Source organism: Cariama cristata, unplaced genomic scaffold (assembly GCF_000690535.1).
Source record: "Cariama cristata isolate BGI_N322 unplaced genomic scaffold, ASM69053v1 scaffold12341, whole genome shotgun sequence".
Lineage (NCBI taxonomy): Eukaryota > Metazoa > Chordata > Aves > Cariamiformes > Cariamidae > Cariama > Cariama cristata.
Window position 1 is genome coordinate 42,904 of NW_009597599.1, and position 16,789 is coordinate 59,692.

The 16,789-nt window shown below is 47.8% G+C and overlaps 1 protein-coding gene across 1 annotated transcript in view; it reads right to left on the reverse strand.

The window, feature by feature from the left end:
• Window positions 1-336: 336 nt before the first annotated feature.
• Window positions 337-16,789, reverse strand: part of PPIP5K1 (diphosphoinositol pentakisphosphate kinase 1) — a 46,152-nt gene continuing 29,699 nt past the window's right edge. Inside the window, exons 26-29 of the mRNA XM_009708957.1 lie at window positions 10,011-10,190; window positions 2,874-3,011; window positions 2,303-2,416; window positions 337-1,031 (exon numbers count right to left, since the gene is read on the reverse strand). Of these exons, the coding sequence (XP_009707259.1) occupies window positions 337-1,031; window positions 2,303-2,416; window positions 2,874-3,011; window positions 10,011-10,190 (1,127 nt within the window). The remainder of the gene's footprint in view (window positions 1,032-2,302; window positions 2,417-2,873; window positions 3,012-10,010; window positions 10,191-16,789) is intronic.

Consider the following 16,789-nt stretch of genomic DNA (forward strand, 5'->3'; position numbering starts at 1 on the left):
TTGGCTGTACCAATCCTCTTAACTCTGCCGTCCCAGCAAGCATACTGCCCTTGGGACACCAACACAGTCCCATGTCCCTGCTCCATGGAGGTGCCATGCCAGTAGAAAGACTGCATTTGTTGTTCATTTAACAAGGCAGATGGGGCATGGTCTCTTGCCAAATGGCGAAAAGCTGGCTTGTGGAGGAGCAGAGTAAACTCTTCCACACCCCAGAGTCCTGTGGCCTTGGGACATGGCTTGTTCTGTGCTGCGGACAGCCAGCTGCATGAGGTGCTGTGCAGGAAGCTGGGCTGCCTCCAGGCTAGAAGCGCTTGCAGTGTGCTGTCCAGTGAGCCACTAATTCTGCTGATCCTCCTGACACAGTGGCTGCAGCTCCTCCACACTTTTCTCAGAAGGCAGTGGCTGCACCTGGCACGAGTGACCAGACAGAAGCTGGCCTGACAGAGCACTGTCCCCCAGCAGCTCCTTGCCCACATGCTCTGGGTCCAACACCTCCCCCAGCAGCTCCTCTTCACAGGGCACCAAGATCTCCTTGGACAGCCCTGACTGATCCAGGCTGGTCATTCCCCCTATACACCCCTCACCTAGCCTCACTCTCTCCCCAGCTAGCCTTGTATCAGACCCTGCACCACACTTTGGGTTCCCTGTGTTACTTGGCTCTAACATTTCCCCAGTTGATTCTTCTTCATCCAGCTCCACCATGCTCTTCTCCTCTAGGTTAGAGTCCTCCTCCGCCAGCTCCTTCTTGCACAGCTCCAAGACACTGCCTGGCTCTAGGTCCTTATTCCAGCTTGAGGTCTCTGCGGCACTTGGCTCCGCCACCAACAACCCAGACATCTCCACCTCCACGTCAAGCCCTCTGCCTGGAGGCTGTCTCTCTTCTTGCTCAGGGGACTGGCTAGTCAGCTGCTCCTCACTTTTGGGGGGACTGATGGAAAGTTTCTCAGTGAAGCTGAAACGAGCGCAGTTGTCCACAGAGGTTGGGGAGGATGGGCCTGCACTGGAGACAGTACTGGAGGGGCCACTGCTGTCTGCAAAGAGGAAGAAAAATCTTAAACGTTTAGCTTGTATTTCCCTAGCCCAAAGCCTGGGCAGACCCAAGCTGTCACAGTGCCACAGTTCTACAACCAATAGCTGAGGGTTGTCTGCCTGCCATGCAACATGGCAGGGGCTTTAGGTGTGTTTCTGGTAGCTCAGCTGACGAAAACCTAAGCACAAACACCACAATTACATCTTGTTGTACAGTGGTATGTTGGTATAGAGCCAAGAGTGGATTCTGTTGTCATTACACAGCAAAATGTGAAGTGTGATGTTGGGCTTTGTGCTGAAAAGCAGTTTCTTTCATTCCCTCATTATTATGGAACACTCTCAGCTTCACTGAGAGTGTTTGCAAAGTTCACACTTTGCTCCTCTCGGTTCCTGACCCACACAACCCCTGAACCTTGAGCTCGAGTCACCACCGAGAGGAGAAATACTGCTTCTCCACTAATGCTTATTCTTGCCTTATATTGTACAATGAGCAAAACCAGAGAACACATCTAGGTTATATCTAATCCAATAAAGGGGGGAGGATTAAACAACTGTTTTCAGTCAAATCAGTTCCCCGACCTTGCTGCCTACACAAACACACAATACTCCTGGCACAAGGATGCACAGCCAGGAGAAGAGTAGGACTGCTCGTTCACTGGCAACCTTGACTTGTGTTATTAAGGCACTTGCTGTGCAACTGCTGGCTAACCTTTTCCCCTTCAAGTTCCAGTCAGATCTGCAAAGGGGACTAACAACAGTCACCAGCTCTGCAGAGACCATGACAGATGAGGCCCAGGAGCTGCAGAAAAGTGTATAAGTGAAGAAATAAATGATCGGCTGTCCTATATGGAGCTCTGGGTGAAGCATGTATGTGACTGGTTAGGAAAAGAAGGCATTTCCACATGCCAACAGTGAGTTGGCCATGTGTCACGGAGAATCACAAAACTTGAGACGAAAATGAAGTGCATTCAGGTCCTCCATGTCTTAGTGCACAAAGCAGAGGATGTCTGGAGGGACAGCATCCATCCAGCAGTAGATCTCCCCATGATATATAATACCACAGAGAGGCCCTTTCTGCATCTTTCTTTGGAAGTTTTTTTCACAGGGCTTGTGACTACTTTTCCTTTTACCTATTTCCCCTTTCTGTTTCTGTTCCTTCAAGGGCAGAGCATAGAAAGCCTGAGTACAAATACTTGGCTTCTACCGTTTGGCACCCTTTATTTCCCTCCCTCACCATCACATTCACCCCTGATCAAGAAGGGAGCACACTCACACCAAGGAGGCTTATCCGAACGCTGGCGCAGTGGCAAAGAGGATGATGACAGGATTCGCTGGGACATAAAGGGGTCTCCTGGTATCTGGCTGCCAATCATTGAATCAAACAAAGCTTCAAGAAAAAAAAAAAAAACACACACAAACAAAAAAACCCAGAGATCAATAATATTCAGACACACATAAAAGAATGGCTCGTAGCCCAGCAGCCATGAGCAGGCACTCTGGGAAGAGCTCAAGAACAGTGCAAATTCAGAGCCATGCCTGTCTGTCAGGTCCTGGGAATCTGAGGCTAAGATTTCCCAAGCTGGAGTTTGTATCCGTGTCACTGTACCTATCAGTTACAGATAGACCTGACCGATTACTTGTCCCTCAAGTAAGTGGCCTAGGATGGCTCTGAGCTGGGTCCCACAGCTCACTCCTGGGCTAGAACAGCCTGGAACAGGTTTCAGAGAGAGCGCTTATTGCCAGTCCTGTCAGGCTGATCTGTCCCAATAATGTAAAAGACCAAAAGTTCTCCTTGCCTCCACTCTCTTCTGGCTTACCCAGAGACAAGCCCACCTCACCAGTACCTGCAGTAGACTGGACATGCGATTCGCTGCAACTCCTGCACACAGCCGTCAGGAACTCGTTGACCTGTCGCAAAGAGAGGGAGTTGTGCAGGGTCTCCAGGGGATAAATGGTAGGAACCATGGAACAGCCTTCAAAACCTGGAAAGAAACCCAGTCAGAAGATGAAAAGAGCAAACAGCAACCTAAATCCATGCAGGACCACTCATGGTTGAAGGAGCTGGGAAGTCTGGGAATCAAACAACAGGTACACTCAGGCCTAAGGTCACTTCTTCTAGGCCAAGAAAATCGCCACTAGGCAATCACATGCAGTAACAGACCTGAAAGCAAGCGTCCAGGCACACGCAGGAGGGGGAAGAGGAGGAAACATATCTAGCAGCAGCCGTGTTTGCTGCAAACCTGTGACCCTTTTGCTAAAATATATGGTTATGATGGAAAACTTGGCACAGTGCCCACACTTTACAGACGCGAAACAGAATTTGAGTGAAGTCAACCGAATTTCTGTAGAAGGACTCCCACCACTAGTGACACCCCAGCCTGGCACACAGCCTGCCCTCTCCCCATCAGCGAGGCAGTGCACACCGTTATAAATGGAGGGAGTGGCAGAACATCTCTCTCTCACAGCAGACCCTCCGGTGTACGCCCGACAGACTGTATCCCAAAGAAGGGCTGGGCAATCGTTTGAATTATTTGTCCCCTTAACAAGGCCTCACTGCCACAAACCCAGAATTAGTAGAAATAGGTATCTCAGCTTTTAACAGACACTTGCCGAGAGCTAAGCTGCATCACAACCATTCACAATAAATTTTTTGCTACTCAAGCCAGCAGAGTATTACGGCAAAGCATCTTCCTCCTCATCCAAGCTTCCTGGCAATGCTTTGTCGAAGCAAGCAAACCTGAAACTGTGAGAGGAGCAAGGAAGAACCAAGTGAGTCTCTGGGCATATGGGAATGAGGCCTCCTCCTGCTCTGCACCTCTTGAGTTTAAAGGCCTCTAAACTTCTTAGGCTTAGATTTCCCGTTCTGTGTCTCCCCAGCTCCCTCCAAGCAGCTCAAAAAGACCCCGGGAAGGAACTGGATTTGTTCCTATAGAGAAGAAAAATTACTTTGAAATGCAAAAAGTACAACAGCTCTTGATCCACTACTGTGACAGGATGCTGCCCAGCACACTGACAGGCTAAAATTGATCCCTGCAGCTTGACAGCACCTAAGGAGACCTCATTAGGAGCACCTGGATTATCTGTAAGTGTAACCCAGTTCTGCAAGCAGCAAGGAGAACGAGATGGTATTTAGAGTGAATCCACATGCAATATGAGGAGGCTGCAGACCAGATCATCACCAGTTTGCAGTGCTGCGGAGACATTCATGCCATAACAGCTACTGGAGATAAAGAACCCTCCAGACAGTCCAGAGAGGCTACCTATGCCACAAAGGGCCTACAAACAGCAATTCAAGACATGAAGGATAACAAATCCTTGGCTAGGATGAAGGAATGTAAGACACAGGAAAAGTACTATACTCTTCTGTCCCTTTGCTGAGAGGTCCTTAGAGTGGAAATGCTGAATAAGGAAGACTATCTGTTCATTATTTTCTCACAGGCACTCTAGGAGACAGAGCCAGAGGGAAAGGGTGAGGGCAAGACCTAGCAAACAGCCACGGGGAGATGGTTGTGGAGCAGCATAGTATGAGGCTAATGTCATTTCACAACAGGATCTGGTTTAAGAAGGGCCAAAGTTGGCTGAGCTATTGGGGTCTCCAGAGAAGGAGGGAAGAAGTTTGAATATAACACAGGGCAAAGCAAGGTAATTACAAGATACACTGGAGGCACTGATGGGGATCTGAGTGCTTCGGCACTCCTCTAATAAAAAGAGGAAATGAAAGGCCCAGCATTAAAGGAAACGTGTGACACTAACAATGCTACTGATGTGAAATGATACACCTATATCCCCAAAGTGCCAAATGCCTGTTCACACAACTCTGCTCAGCACTGTGTCACTTAACGGGTCTCGAGCAAGTAAGGAAAAAGGCAAAAGTTGCCCTTCTTAAGGTGAAGCACTACGATTTTCAAGGAATCCCTCTCATTTGTGTACAGCAGCCCACTTCCCCGCACGCCTCCACTGAACTGCTTAGCTGCTGGGGAGAGGCCAGCAATGGCAGTTTTAGGTCACCACAGCAGAGCCAAAGCAGAAGTTACCGCTACAGACCATAATCCTTACGTGTATCACAGCAGCAGCCAGCAGCCCCAGCAAAAGCTCTGACCACTGCTGCACCACACGCATTTAGCAAAGAACTGACAGCTTTGGGAAGGGGCAACAAAAATAAAGCATAAGTGCAAACCACAGGAACCTTTCCAGCCTGACAGTCACCCAGTGCTGACTGCTCAGCTACTGCTTGATGCTTCCTGAAACTTTTCCTGGGGCCTGCAGGGCAGGAGTCTGTGATGAGGACAACAGCACAAGAAATTAGACAGAATTCCATTCAAGTCAAACAGCAGTCCACAGAGGAACAAGTTTCATTTTTCATTTGATTCGGGTTTGACTGCGCCAGCTGCACTAGGGATGCAGAGGGCAATCTGCTTCCTCCAGAGCTAGGCCTGCCCTACAGGGAGAGGCACGTGGCGGGGGTCTGCAGACCAGAGTAGCTAAAAACGAATCCCAAAGTCAACTGTAATCTTCTCTGGGCAAGCAGTACAGTGTGGTTATGTCTCCAAAATTTTTGTTCAGTAAACCAGGAAGAAACCATCTGTTAGAGTAAAGAAAACAAGATTTGGTTATGGGAAAAACCTTAAGATTCACAAGGCAGAGGAGTCTGCTGAGTATGTATTATTTTGGACGTCCAAGGAGACTGCGTGTGATGTGGGGGAGTAGCTATGGGGGAATCTCCACTCTGAATCAATAATGCAGCAGCATCCTGACACAGCCGCAGAGAGAACGGTACTGCCTGAAGAGCCATTCTGCGGGTCAGAGCACCAGAGGTACAATTCACCTAGAGGATTACAAGCCTTATTTTGACTCTCCCAGGCATGCTGGTGCCAAAGCTGAAGGCTGACTCGCGTTACATCTGAGTTAGCTATGTTCCAGTTCGAGCTCTTCTCCCCGGAGCTTCATGCTCTTGGCACGTGCACACTTTGCTGCACACTGTCAGAGAGTCTACGCAGCGTAATCATGGTTTATGAAGAAGTCTTCCAGATGTTCAAGGAGGGAGTGACTCTCACCTTAGAGTAAGATTGCTTCAGAGTTGCCTAGTACTGACACACAACACTTCATAAGAGTATTAAGAAGGTGATTTGGGCGTAAGGACCCTTTGGCAGAGATCACCTAGCACACTATACCATATAAAGCAAATGGAGATCTGCACCTGTCTCACATCTTCCATCAAAACCAGAAAATCCCAGATTCCTAGGAGACTCCAGCAGGCAGTAGGAACACCCAGAACTCTTGTGAACAGCTACCTTTTAGCAGACGACCTCAAAGAAAGAGTCAAGAAGTGCCACCTTTCTACCTGGACTACCCAATGATGAAGTCTGAAATAGCCAACACCTACTTTATGATTACACAACTTGAACACCAAGCAAATACATTACAGATCTCTGAGTGAACCCTATATGCTGTGTTACCCTGCTGCTCTTTCATTGCAGATGTAACAGGTACTTTCATCCATTTAGCTATATTTCCTTCAGTCACCCTGAGGTCTGAAAGAAAATTCAACCAAAGTTGCTAGCAGCAGAACTAAAAGCAGATTTTTATACTGGGAAAAGGTAAGAACAAGGGAGAAATCAAGACTTCGAATTCATTTGCATCTTCTTAATTACTGCAGGAGATGTCCCAGTCTAAGCCCTCAAGAGGAAATCAATACCATTTCATTAAGAGGAAGCATCTAATTTGAATCAAGGTGACACAAAGTTTCCTAAATTCTATGTATGTGCCAGAGAGACAAGAAGAAAGCTTACTGTGTAATATGAGTTGGGAAAGTTGAGTTTATTTGGAACACACGTCCTCCCCAGCATGAAATCAGTGTTGGCGTGATTATCCCTCAGAGCTGGTAATTCAGCAGATCACCTGGGAGCCAGCAGAATTCCTGGCTAGCAGGCACGACAAAGGAGCAGTCTTCAGGCAGTCCAAAGGGCATGTTCCTCAGCTTTATCAAGATGGAGCTGAGGTCCCAAATATGGCAAGCTTCTTTACTAGCATCATGAGCTCGTTAGAAGAGCCAAGGTGCTTGCTGCTGCAGCAGGCTGGCAAGTACAAAGCAGCTAAACCATTGTCAGCCAACAGACAAAGACAAAGGCCAAGGAATACTCAAGTGAGAAGTCCTTCTGGTCCAAAGCAACCCTTCTTGTGTATTATATTTTTGCCTGAGAGTTCTGAACATTACTACACACAATTTGATTAGCAGAAGCTGCAGAGTTACCACCCAGCTCTCCAGTTGTGAACTCTACATTGGAGCGGAGAGGGTGCCTGGTCCTTTCTAATGGAGAACCTGAAAGCAACAGGCAGACCAACAGCGCCTGGCACATCCCCCAAAGGTCTGCACACCAAAGGACTGTATGCCAGTTCTTCCAGAGTAAAGAAGCACTGGCCCAGTCTCAGCACAGATTCTGAAGGGCATGGAAGAATGCACACTCAGCAAGTTCCTCTCTAATATGCTTGGTCAGCCTTACTTTGTTGGGAGAACTCCAGTATGCCACATGTATATTTGTATGTGTTTACATATGCATACACGATATGTATACGACCTAGGATTTTTAGTAACCAGCCTTTCTAAATCTAAGCATGTACAGTCAGCCTGAAGGTCTATCCTCGTTCAGCCCACAGTGCCAGAAGTGGCTACGAATGAAGGGGTATGTGACAACAGCATGCAGTGACTCTTCCCCCAATCAGCCCCCAAACTCCAGTGACCTGCAGCTCAGAACTGCTCTGAACCTGATGCATCTCTTCGATATTCTCCAGTCTCCCCTTGAACTCAGTTAAGCTCCTAACACCCCCATGTACTGCAGCGAGGAGTTTCACTGTGCATGGAAAAAAATCACTTCCACCTGAAGCTGCCTCTTCTCACTCCACTAGAAGCCTCCTAGCTCCTGTACCAGAACAGACATTGAACTGCGGATCCCCACCACCTCTCTCCAGGGCACTCCGACCACTATCACAAATATCTTTCCCAGACTGCAAATTTCTACCTTTTCCACATCTTCCCAAGTGGTGATGGTGAGATCAGAGCCTACATTTTATATATGAATTTGGGGCTGTTTCCCCTTGTCGTTCACATTTACTTACACTGAACATCACCTGCTGTTTCACTGCCCACTCATTACCACAGGGCCATTCTCTGTTTCTTCACAGCTGACCTTTGGCTTCAGTACCACTGTCATTCACTACTAACACGAACTTATTTCACACTCTTCTCTTTTCCCAGCTATGACCACACAGAAAAGCACAGGTTCCCAGACAGATTGCTTCAGGGTTCCACCGTTGGTCTTGCCAACTATGGATGCCAACTGCATACTTTTAACTCCCTGACTCTATCTTTTAATTCATGTTTTCTTTGTGCGGATAGAAGTATGGCTGAAAGCCAAGAAAGAGAGGATAGGAGTATGTAATTTTCACAAGGGGGGGAACTTGGGCTGTCAGCTATAGAGACCGGAGAAACGTCTGCTCTGAGAAGAACCCCAGCAGGACTCACAAACATGCTAATTAACTGTGGGCTTGAACACAGACTGAGAAAACAGCAAGAAAGAACCCACTGATTGCACAGATCTGATTTCCACACAGGAAGGCTGCTACGCTGAGGCATGTAACTCGTCACGTTTTGCTGCATTAGGGCAGGCTGCACAACCCAGCACCATGCTGCAATATTTGGCGTTTTGCTGCCCAAAGCACTGAGCTCATTTCCTCTCCCTACCAGAGCTCACAGGAGATGGCCGAGATCTGCAGCAGGGGAAGCTTAGCTTTGGCTTTGGACCAGTCTGCTGTGTTCCAGCACCTCTTCCCTTGAAGAAATTTCGCTCCTCTTTAGTACTTGTTGCTAGGAGACCAAGGATTGTCCTAATTATATATGAAAAGCAACTGCCATCTCCAAATTGTCTACTTGACAGAAAGGGCCATATCAAAAAAAAACCCCACCAGACTGTGTAAGAAAAATTCTCATTTTTCCAGGCTCTGAAAACGCTTGACCCTGTTGCTTCACTACATGAAAAGCTATACTGTTTCTGCCCCTTCCATCTATGGGTCTGAATGAAAAAGGAGGTCCATGCATCACACCACACAGCTCAGCAAGCCACATGCACCAAGCGGGTTTTATGGTGCAAGGTAAACATTAACAGCCAGCCCTAGCTAGCTGTCCCCCTCAGAGAGGAATCTTTCTACTTGTTTTAGAAGCACTGAGATCGCGATGCATCAGAATTCCCTCCCGTCTGTGCCAGAGGCTGAAAAATACCAGAGAAACAGTCGCAAGCTTTGATTTATAACATCTAGCTTCAATGGTGAAATCGCCTACCTCTTCCCACCAGAGATGTGACACGCTGCAATGGTCCTAACAGGCAGAACAGATGCCATGCAATGCAGCCACACAGAAGCTCAGTTTCTACCCTATCTTAACTTGGTCTCTCCAGAAATAACACAGTCCCACAAGCACTCACTTCCCCAAAATTCCCACGACAAGTTCACTCTGCACGTGACCAGCTGCAGCATCTCCTTAATCTTCTTTCTTCCCATACTCTTACTATTCACTTTGGTTCCTCTCAGTAACAGGACACCTTGTGGCACCCCACTGAGACCTGCACAGGGGTATCACGTCAGCAGGGCATCACACTGGTGGGAGCTCAGCATCTCACCTGACGGAAGCTTAAGGGCTTAGTCTGGCTAAAGGAAGGAGGCAACGAACAATTGCCAAAGATGGAAAGAGCTCTCTACAGCCACACGAAGAGCGCCGTCTCCATGTGGAAAGGCTACTGCCTAGGACTCCAAAACTGCCGGGTGCAACAGCCCACACAGCTTGTTGCAGCAGCAGCCCAGAGATTTAAGGGATGCAGTGAGGGAAACGCTTTTCTCTTTCTGAAGCAAAGCATACTTTGCATTCTCAAGCAGATAGCGGTCCCTGCTCAGCTACAAGAGCACAGGACCAAGGCAGCTGCAGCGTGCAGTACCGTAAAGACACTCCAAGTCATCCTGCCCTGAGATCAGCCAGCTCCTGAAGAGGCGCAGGTGGTAGGAGCACTGCTGGAGGTGATGGGCTAGAGTGGCATCCAGGGAGATGTTCCGGCTTGTGGCATAGTCAGAGGAAAAACGGCGCAGCAACTGGGCAACGTGGTGGTGCTCAAGCACATCTGGAGGAAAGGGGGCCACAGAGAGTGAGAGGAGAGGGGCAGGTGCAGCTGAGGATAGAGAAATTGTGGAGATGTGGGGATGGAGCTGCCAGCACCAGGGCTGCTGGGTGGGAAAGACCCACACCACACACTGAAGCCCAGTCCTTCCCACAGCGAGCAGGTCAGGAATACCCTTAGCTCTACGTAGCCCAGTCCCATTGCAGCAGGCCAGCCTCCCACCTGGCCCAGCCTTTGCCAAACACAGCTGCAGCGCAGGGGCGGTCCCTGAGCAGTGAGGTTTCGCCTTTGTAAGTGAAAGTCTGACAAGCGAACAAATTTTAGGACACGTTCCAAGTCCAATACAGTTCAGGTTTGGCTAGATAAGAAGGTCAGGCCCACGCTCACCCGCCCCCAGCTGAGACAAGAAAACCAGACTGCCAACAGAGCGTTCAAGTCCTGCATCCAAACACAGCCAGCCACCTCAGCATGTGGAAGACAGCAAACGGCCCAGCATCAAACAACAGGAGGCTGTGAAGGGGACACTGGGGACAGCAGGGTTTGACTGAGAGCATAGTGCTTAGAGTGTGGAAGAACAGAGGGGGCACCGAAGTGCTGACCTCCTCTCTCCAGGCTCTCAGAAAAGCCCTGTGCAAACTTCTGTGATATCCTTGCATGGCAGAGAAGATACTAAGCATGCAGGCATGTCTCCTCCTCCATGTATACAGCCTCAGGACTTATGTCACACTCCCAAGGCTCATGAGATCAGGGCATAAACCATCTGGCCTGATGCTGTGCTCGGCCACTGCTCTGGTTCACCCATCCCACTTCACCACATAGAGGCAGCTCTTCAGAAAGAAAATTCAGATTCAGAGCTCTGAACAGCATTTACATCCTCAGGTGAGTGGTTCATGTGACTAAACATCCTTCCTGCTAAAACCAGTGCCAAAGCCTAGACCAAACATGCCTAACTTCAAGCTTGCACCTGGTGGACCTCTGTCTTTGTTTTCTTGATCAAGGAGCACTTCGCCATTAGAAATATTCATTGGGTTCCTGGGAAAAACCTGAGGCCAGTTTCACTTTATTGTATTTGGGGTGGGGAGCAGTTGCTTTACTGTGTGGCTTAGGAAAGACTGGTGCTTGGTAAAAGTTTTGCTGGCAAGATAGAATGACACATCCTGCTGACATACACCACATGAGCTCAGATGGCATCCAGACATACAAACAAATTGAGCAGTTGGCTACCCTGGGAAAAACAAAACCAAGCAACACAGAAAATACGTTCCCTTCAGTTATTTCAGACGATAAAGCCACATTTAGCTGCCCCTTCCCCTTTCATCTTTTCCAAAACTTTGGTCTTCATAACAGTCTTCTGATCTTCTTTCATCTTCCAGATCACGCACAGAAGAACACCTTTGTATTTACTAAGCAACAAGATTGCAGAAGCAGCCTTGATCACATAAGACAGAAATGCTTAACCTGGTATCTGTCAGTGATCCACTTTGGTTCTAACTTGTCTCAACAGCAGGAGCCATGAGGTAGGAGCAGTGCTGTGAAACAAACCTTTTCAAAACTTTCTGTGCAAGACTTGGATAATAAACACCAGTTCAAGGCATCTGCTGCAACAGAGCTAGTGGTCTTTAAGACCACTTTAAGACTCACAATTCAGGTGTCAGGTTAGTAGCAGTATGAAGCAGAGATAGTGAGTCAACAGAAGCACTGTCAGACATCCTTTACCAAGACTTTTCACAGCTATGAGCACGACAGGAGTGAAGCAGGTTACACCACCCTGGGTGGCACGGTGCCGATCCCCTCCTACCTCAGGAAGGTGGCAGGGCCAAGCCAGCATTGTCCATCAACAGCAGATGAGTGAAAGCTCTGGAGAGACATGATTCCCAGGACAATGTCTGCAGGAAAGGTGAGCCTACTCCCACCAACATCACCATGCTTGGACTAAGCAAAGGACCACCTGACAGACACGTTTGCAAATAGGAGGCCATGAGGTTACCAGTATTCCTAAGACGACTGTGCTGAGGAATAAATACCATGTACAGAGGGAATGGTGTTAGCACCGCCTTCTCTCCCGCTGTAGACTGCGCTCTTCCAGGTGACACACGGGTAGCCTCAGGCTATCCTTGTTTTGGTCCTGCAAATCTGCATCGTAGAAACTGAGGCTCTAAGCTGCTAGCTGCTGATGCTCTTAGGATATGGCGTGGATATGCCTCCCCAAATCCAATGGTATTCTCCCTCCAACCCCCACCCCCCCAAAAGGGAGCATGAAAGAAGGCCTTAATGTCAGCTGTGGAATTAAAGGCTGCTTTAGGAGTCCATTCACAGAGCCACTGCTCTTGCTTTTTTCACCTGGGACACAAACGCCTTGGGGGACAGCAGAGGAACCACTGAGCAGTAATAGAGGATGAATGAACACGTTAGTCACAACAAGACAATGGGGGAAGGTGAAGCGTGTTTGGACACCAGATACACAGACACAAAAAAACCACAAGAAGGCTGAGAGGAGAATATGTGCAGAGAGAACTGAATGTGAGCATGGGGTTAGAAGTGTGAGGGAACGTCAAATCAAGGAAGCAAACGTACCATTAGTCGGATGCTTTGCAAACGACACAGAAAATCGTTTTACGGCTGGCATAGACAAGAGCTCTGAGGAAATAAAAACAGATCATCTCAGTTAACAGCCTGCTTCTAAGGATCCCTCGACCTTCATATGCTTGCAACTACCCTTTCAGGTTCACCTTCTTCTTTATCCCCATAACACAATCTCCCATTGGCACAGCTGTAGCACCCCGGGCACTCTCTACCCGCAGGTCTGACCGAACTTCTCGGCTTTCTCACACTCTGCCGGCTCCCCGCTTCCCTTGCACTGCCCTCCCAGGGTCTCCCCTGACACTACAAAGACCTCCGCCACACTCTCTCAGTGTCTCACAGACAGCATCTCATACCTTCCCACCATGCTTCCAGCCATCCTGAGAGCAACCCAGGCTCAGTCCAGTGCAAGATGCAGTTATGGCCATGCTCACAGCCACAGGAGCATGTGGCCAAGCAAGCAGCAGCACCACAGGAAGACAGTTCTCAGGATTGACCTCTGCCCAAGGAAAACGACAACCATTCTGCAGAGGAACTGAAGAGCTCTGGCATAGGTAAGTGCAGCTCAAAACATCCTCTTAATGCAAGCTAAACAGAGCTATTTATGAGTTTGAAGGTAAATCAACTAACTAATTAGGGAACAAACAGACAACCCATGAAGTAATGCCTCTACAGTTCTGTTGCTCAAAGCATTTCAGTACAGAAGGGGTTTTGCAATACACCTGTCTGAGAGGTCCTCAGGCTTGTCCTGGCCACGTCCCAGGCCAGGCCAAGCTCTCTCACAGAAATCACACATCGGAAACACAGTGCGAGTACAGATTCTATGCATCTAATGGGGTGAAAACAGATGAGCTTTAAAACACATGGATTAGTTTCCATATGCACAAAAAACCCCCAGAGGCTGAAAACTTCAGTTTATTCCCACTCTGGAAATTCCTCAGCTATCATGGGAAAGAACGACCTAGATCAGACCATCTGTATGAGGATTTGATGTGAGACCCCAGCCAATCATAACTTTTGCTGCTATTTAGGAACTTTTAGGAAATATTAGAAAATGTTTTTATTTCTCTTTCGTGTTTCATGTGTCCATTCTACCTAGTCAATAGGGTCTGTACGCCTATCCCTCTACATCAAGGTCAGGAGATACACATATCAATTTATGCTCCACATCTCCATTGTCCTTCTCTAGTTACATACACTCACTTGGCCAAATAATATATTTAAACCAACTCTCAAACTTGCTGCAATTTCCTTTGCCAGAATAACAGCACTAAATAAAGATTTTCATTCTTTAAACTCAAGAAATAGAGCATGACAATCTCCCCTACACGTGCAGTCCCTTAGAAGTGTCCAAGCCCTGGAGCTGCAGTCAGCCAGCCAGTAACCATCTCCATTCCACCCCACATCTCCCCCTTGCCTTTACAGCACATCCATTTAAATGCTACTGCAACATAGCTTACTGGATCCCTGGCTTCAGACAGGCCAACTTCAAATCACATCCATCAGTGGACCTTCCCTCAACCTGAGGTTGGGACACAACTTTCCACTGAAGCGTTCCTTAGCCCTCTTCCAGCCCCAAGCAAAAAAGGCTTCAGAAATAAGAGCCATTTTAACTTCACTTGAGCAAGTCTTTGAGGAATTGTTGTAAGCCATGCACCACACCTTGAAGCATCACAGCCATGAAAAAATACCAAAGACTTCATGCAAAGATGTGCATCAGAATCTGAAGGTTTTTAAACATTATTAGCCTGATGACTGTGAAAAAGGCCTTGATACAAATGTACTCCAACAGTCTGCTGTAGCTGCTGTGTCACTTACTGTATTCAGCTCTAGTGATGTTTGGTTTAAATGCCACTGTTCAGCATTTCATTGGTGCTCATTTAAGCAGGAATATGCAGATCAAGGGCTTATTTCACATCCCAAACCACCTTCCCCAGAAGCTAAACGCCCTTCTGTCTCCTACTTGTTCTTCCAAGTCCCTCACTTCTTCCTCACAACTGCTCTTATTGCAGCAAGGCGCTGGTAGCACAGGGTGCCATAGCACACTAAGAAACATGAAAAAAGAAGTGTAATATCAAGATGAATAATTCTGGGCTGTGTTAGTCACACACTAGTTGAATAAGTCTGCCTTTTAAGTACTTGAGGGTACAACTGTGTCTCCGCATGCAGAGACCTTGTCACTGAATTTAGGCTCATGCAGCAGGACTCTGCTCTGGACCTTGAATGTGAGTAGCCAGCTGCAGGCACAGTCCTACTGCACAGCCTACAGAGAAAGGCAGCACAGCACCAGGACTGAGCAGAAGCTGTTCTGTTCCCAGCTGGGTACAGAGCAAGCAGTCTTTGATGCTTTTCCCTGAGAATTAGTGCTGCTTCAAATTCACACTGCTCGCAGAGTTATGGAAGAAAAGCAGCCAGAGCCCTTGCTGGCCTTTTCAGCGGCTCTCCTGGTATTCACACCCCAGTCTTGTGCCAAGCACCATAAGCTTATTCTGGGCCCTATGAATAACCAGCACTTGCTGCCTTGAGCAGCTCAGACTGGTACAGCAGGGTTTAAAATCATCCCAGTTCACCCTCCCTGTCTCTATCACTCACAGCCTGTCCTGTGCTAGGGAGCTCCCTGAAGAGGTGAGAAGCAACACAGTTTTCTCTTACACACTGAAAAGCAGCACAGAAAGCCAGTATACACAATGGTCTCAATACAATGGCATTCATGAGGTTCCAATAGGTCTGAGAATTGGATAGCATCTTTCTGCCCTGATTTGCTAGGCCATTTTCCTTGCCTCAAAACTGGACAAAAATCCAAACAAACCAACCTCCTGTTTTCCCCAAAGCCCCCAAATTACTGCCATAATCATCTCCCCACCTTGTAATCCACCAGTGTTTGTTACGATCCCGGTAAGAAAGGCACTCAGACTCTGTAAATTACTGATTAAAATTCTATTTCTTAGAACTAACACAAAAAGGAAAAAGAGAGGACAGATAATCTTACACCCACTCAGATGCTGGGAAGCCTGAGTTGTGCAACATTAGGTGGATTTCCAACTAGGGCACAGCACGCTGTGCAGATCCTATCCATGGAGCGGTTTGTTCAATGCTGCTCAACTCAGCGTTCCAACAAATGGTACGTTAATCACTACATACAGAGTCTGAGTGCCTTTCTTACCAGGATCACAACAGACACTTGCACTTGTGCACTACACGCCTCCAACTCCTCCAGGATATCTCAGTCTTTCCCTGCACTCCAATTTCCTTGAAAGTAGCAACACACTCTCTGCTGCTCAGTGCATAACGCACTGGTACTAACTGCAGGTCAATCTGCAGCTGGCAACACCCCTTCACCCATGTGCATCAGGCAACATTTATACTAATGACTCAAATACATTTCACCAGATTGTCTTGGTGAACTTTAAGGCAGTTTCTGCAGAACTGCACAATAACTAGACTTTCCGGTCCTTTCACAGGATTTCATCCAAGTATCCCACTTACCCCAAGCATTTCAGACATATTACACTTGCTTTCTGACAGCTACCTTGGACTCTTCTGTATGCCCAGCCTTATTCTAGTACCTTGCTTATCCACCCTGAAGCACACCATTCTGCCTTTTGGTCAGTTCCATCTTCTGTAGGGTGAGGATTACCGTCTCCACAAAAGCTTTGTTTAGCGTCAGCAAGATCACCAAGGTAAGAAAGACAGAATCATTAGGTTGGAAAGACCTTTGAGATCATTGAGTCCAACCATAAACCCAACACCACCAAGTCCACAACTAAACCATGTTCCTACGTGCCACATCTACACGTCTTTATTAAATACTTCCAGGGATGGTGACTCCATCAATTCCCTGGACAGCCTGTTCCAATGCTCGACAACCCTTTCGGTGAAGAAATTTTTCTTAATATCTAATCTAAACCTCCCCTGGTGCAACTTGGGGCCATTTCCTCTCATCCTATTGCTTGTTACTTGGGAGAAGAGACTGATCTCCACCTCACTACAACCTCCTTTCAGATAGTTGTAGAGAACCCGAC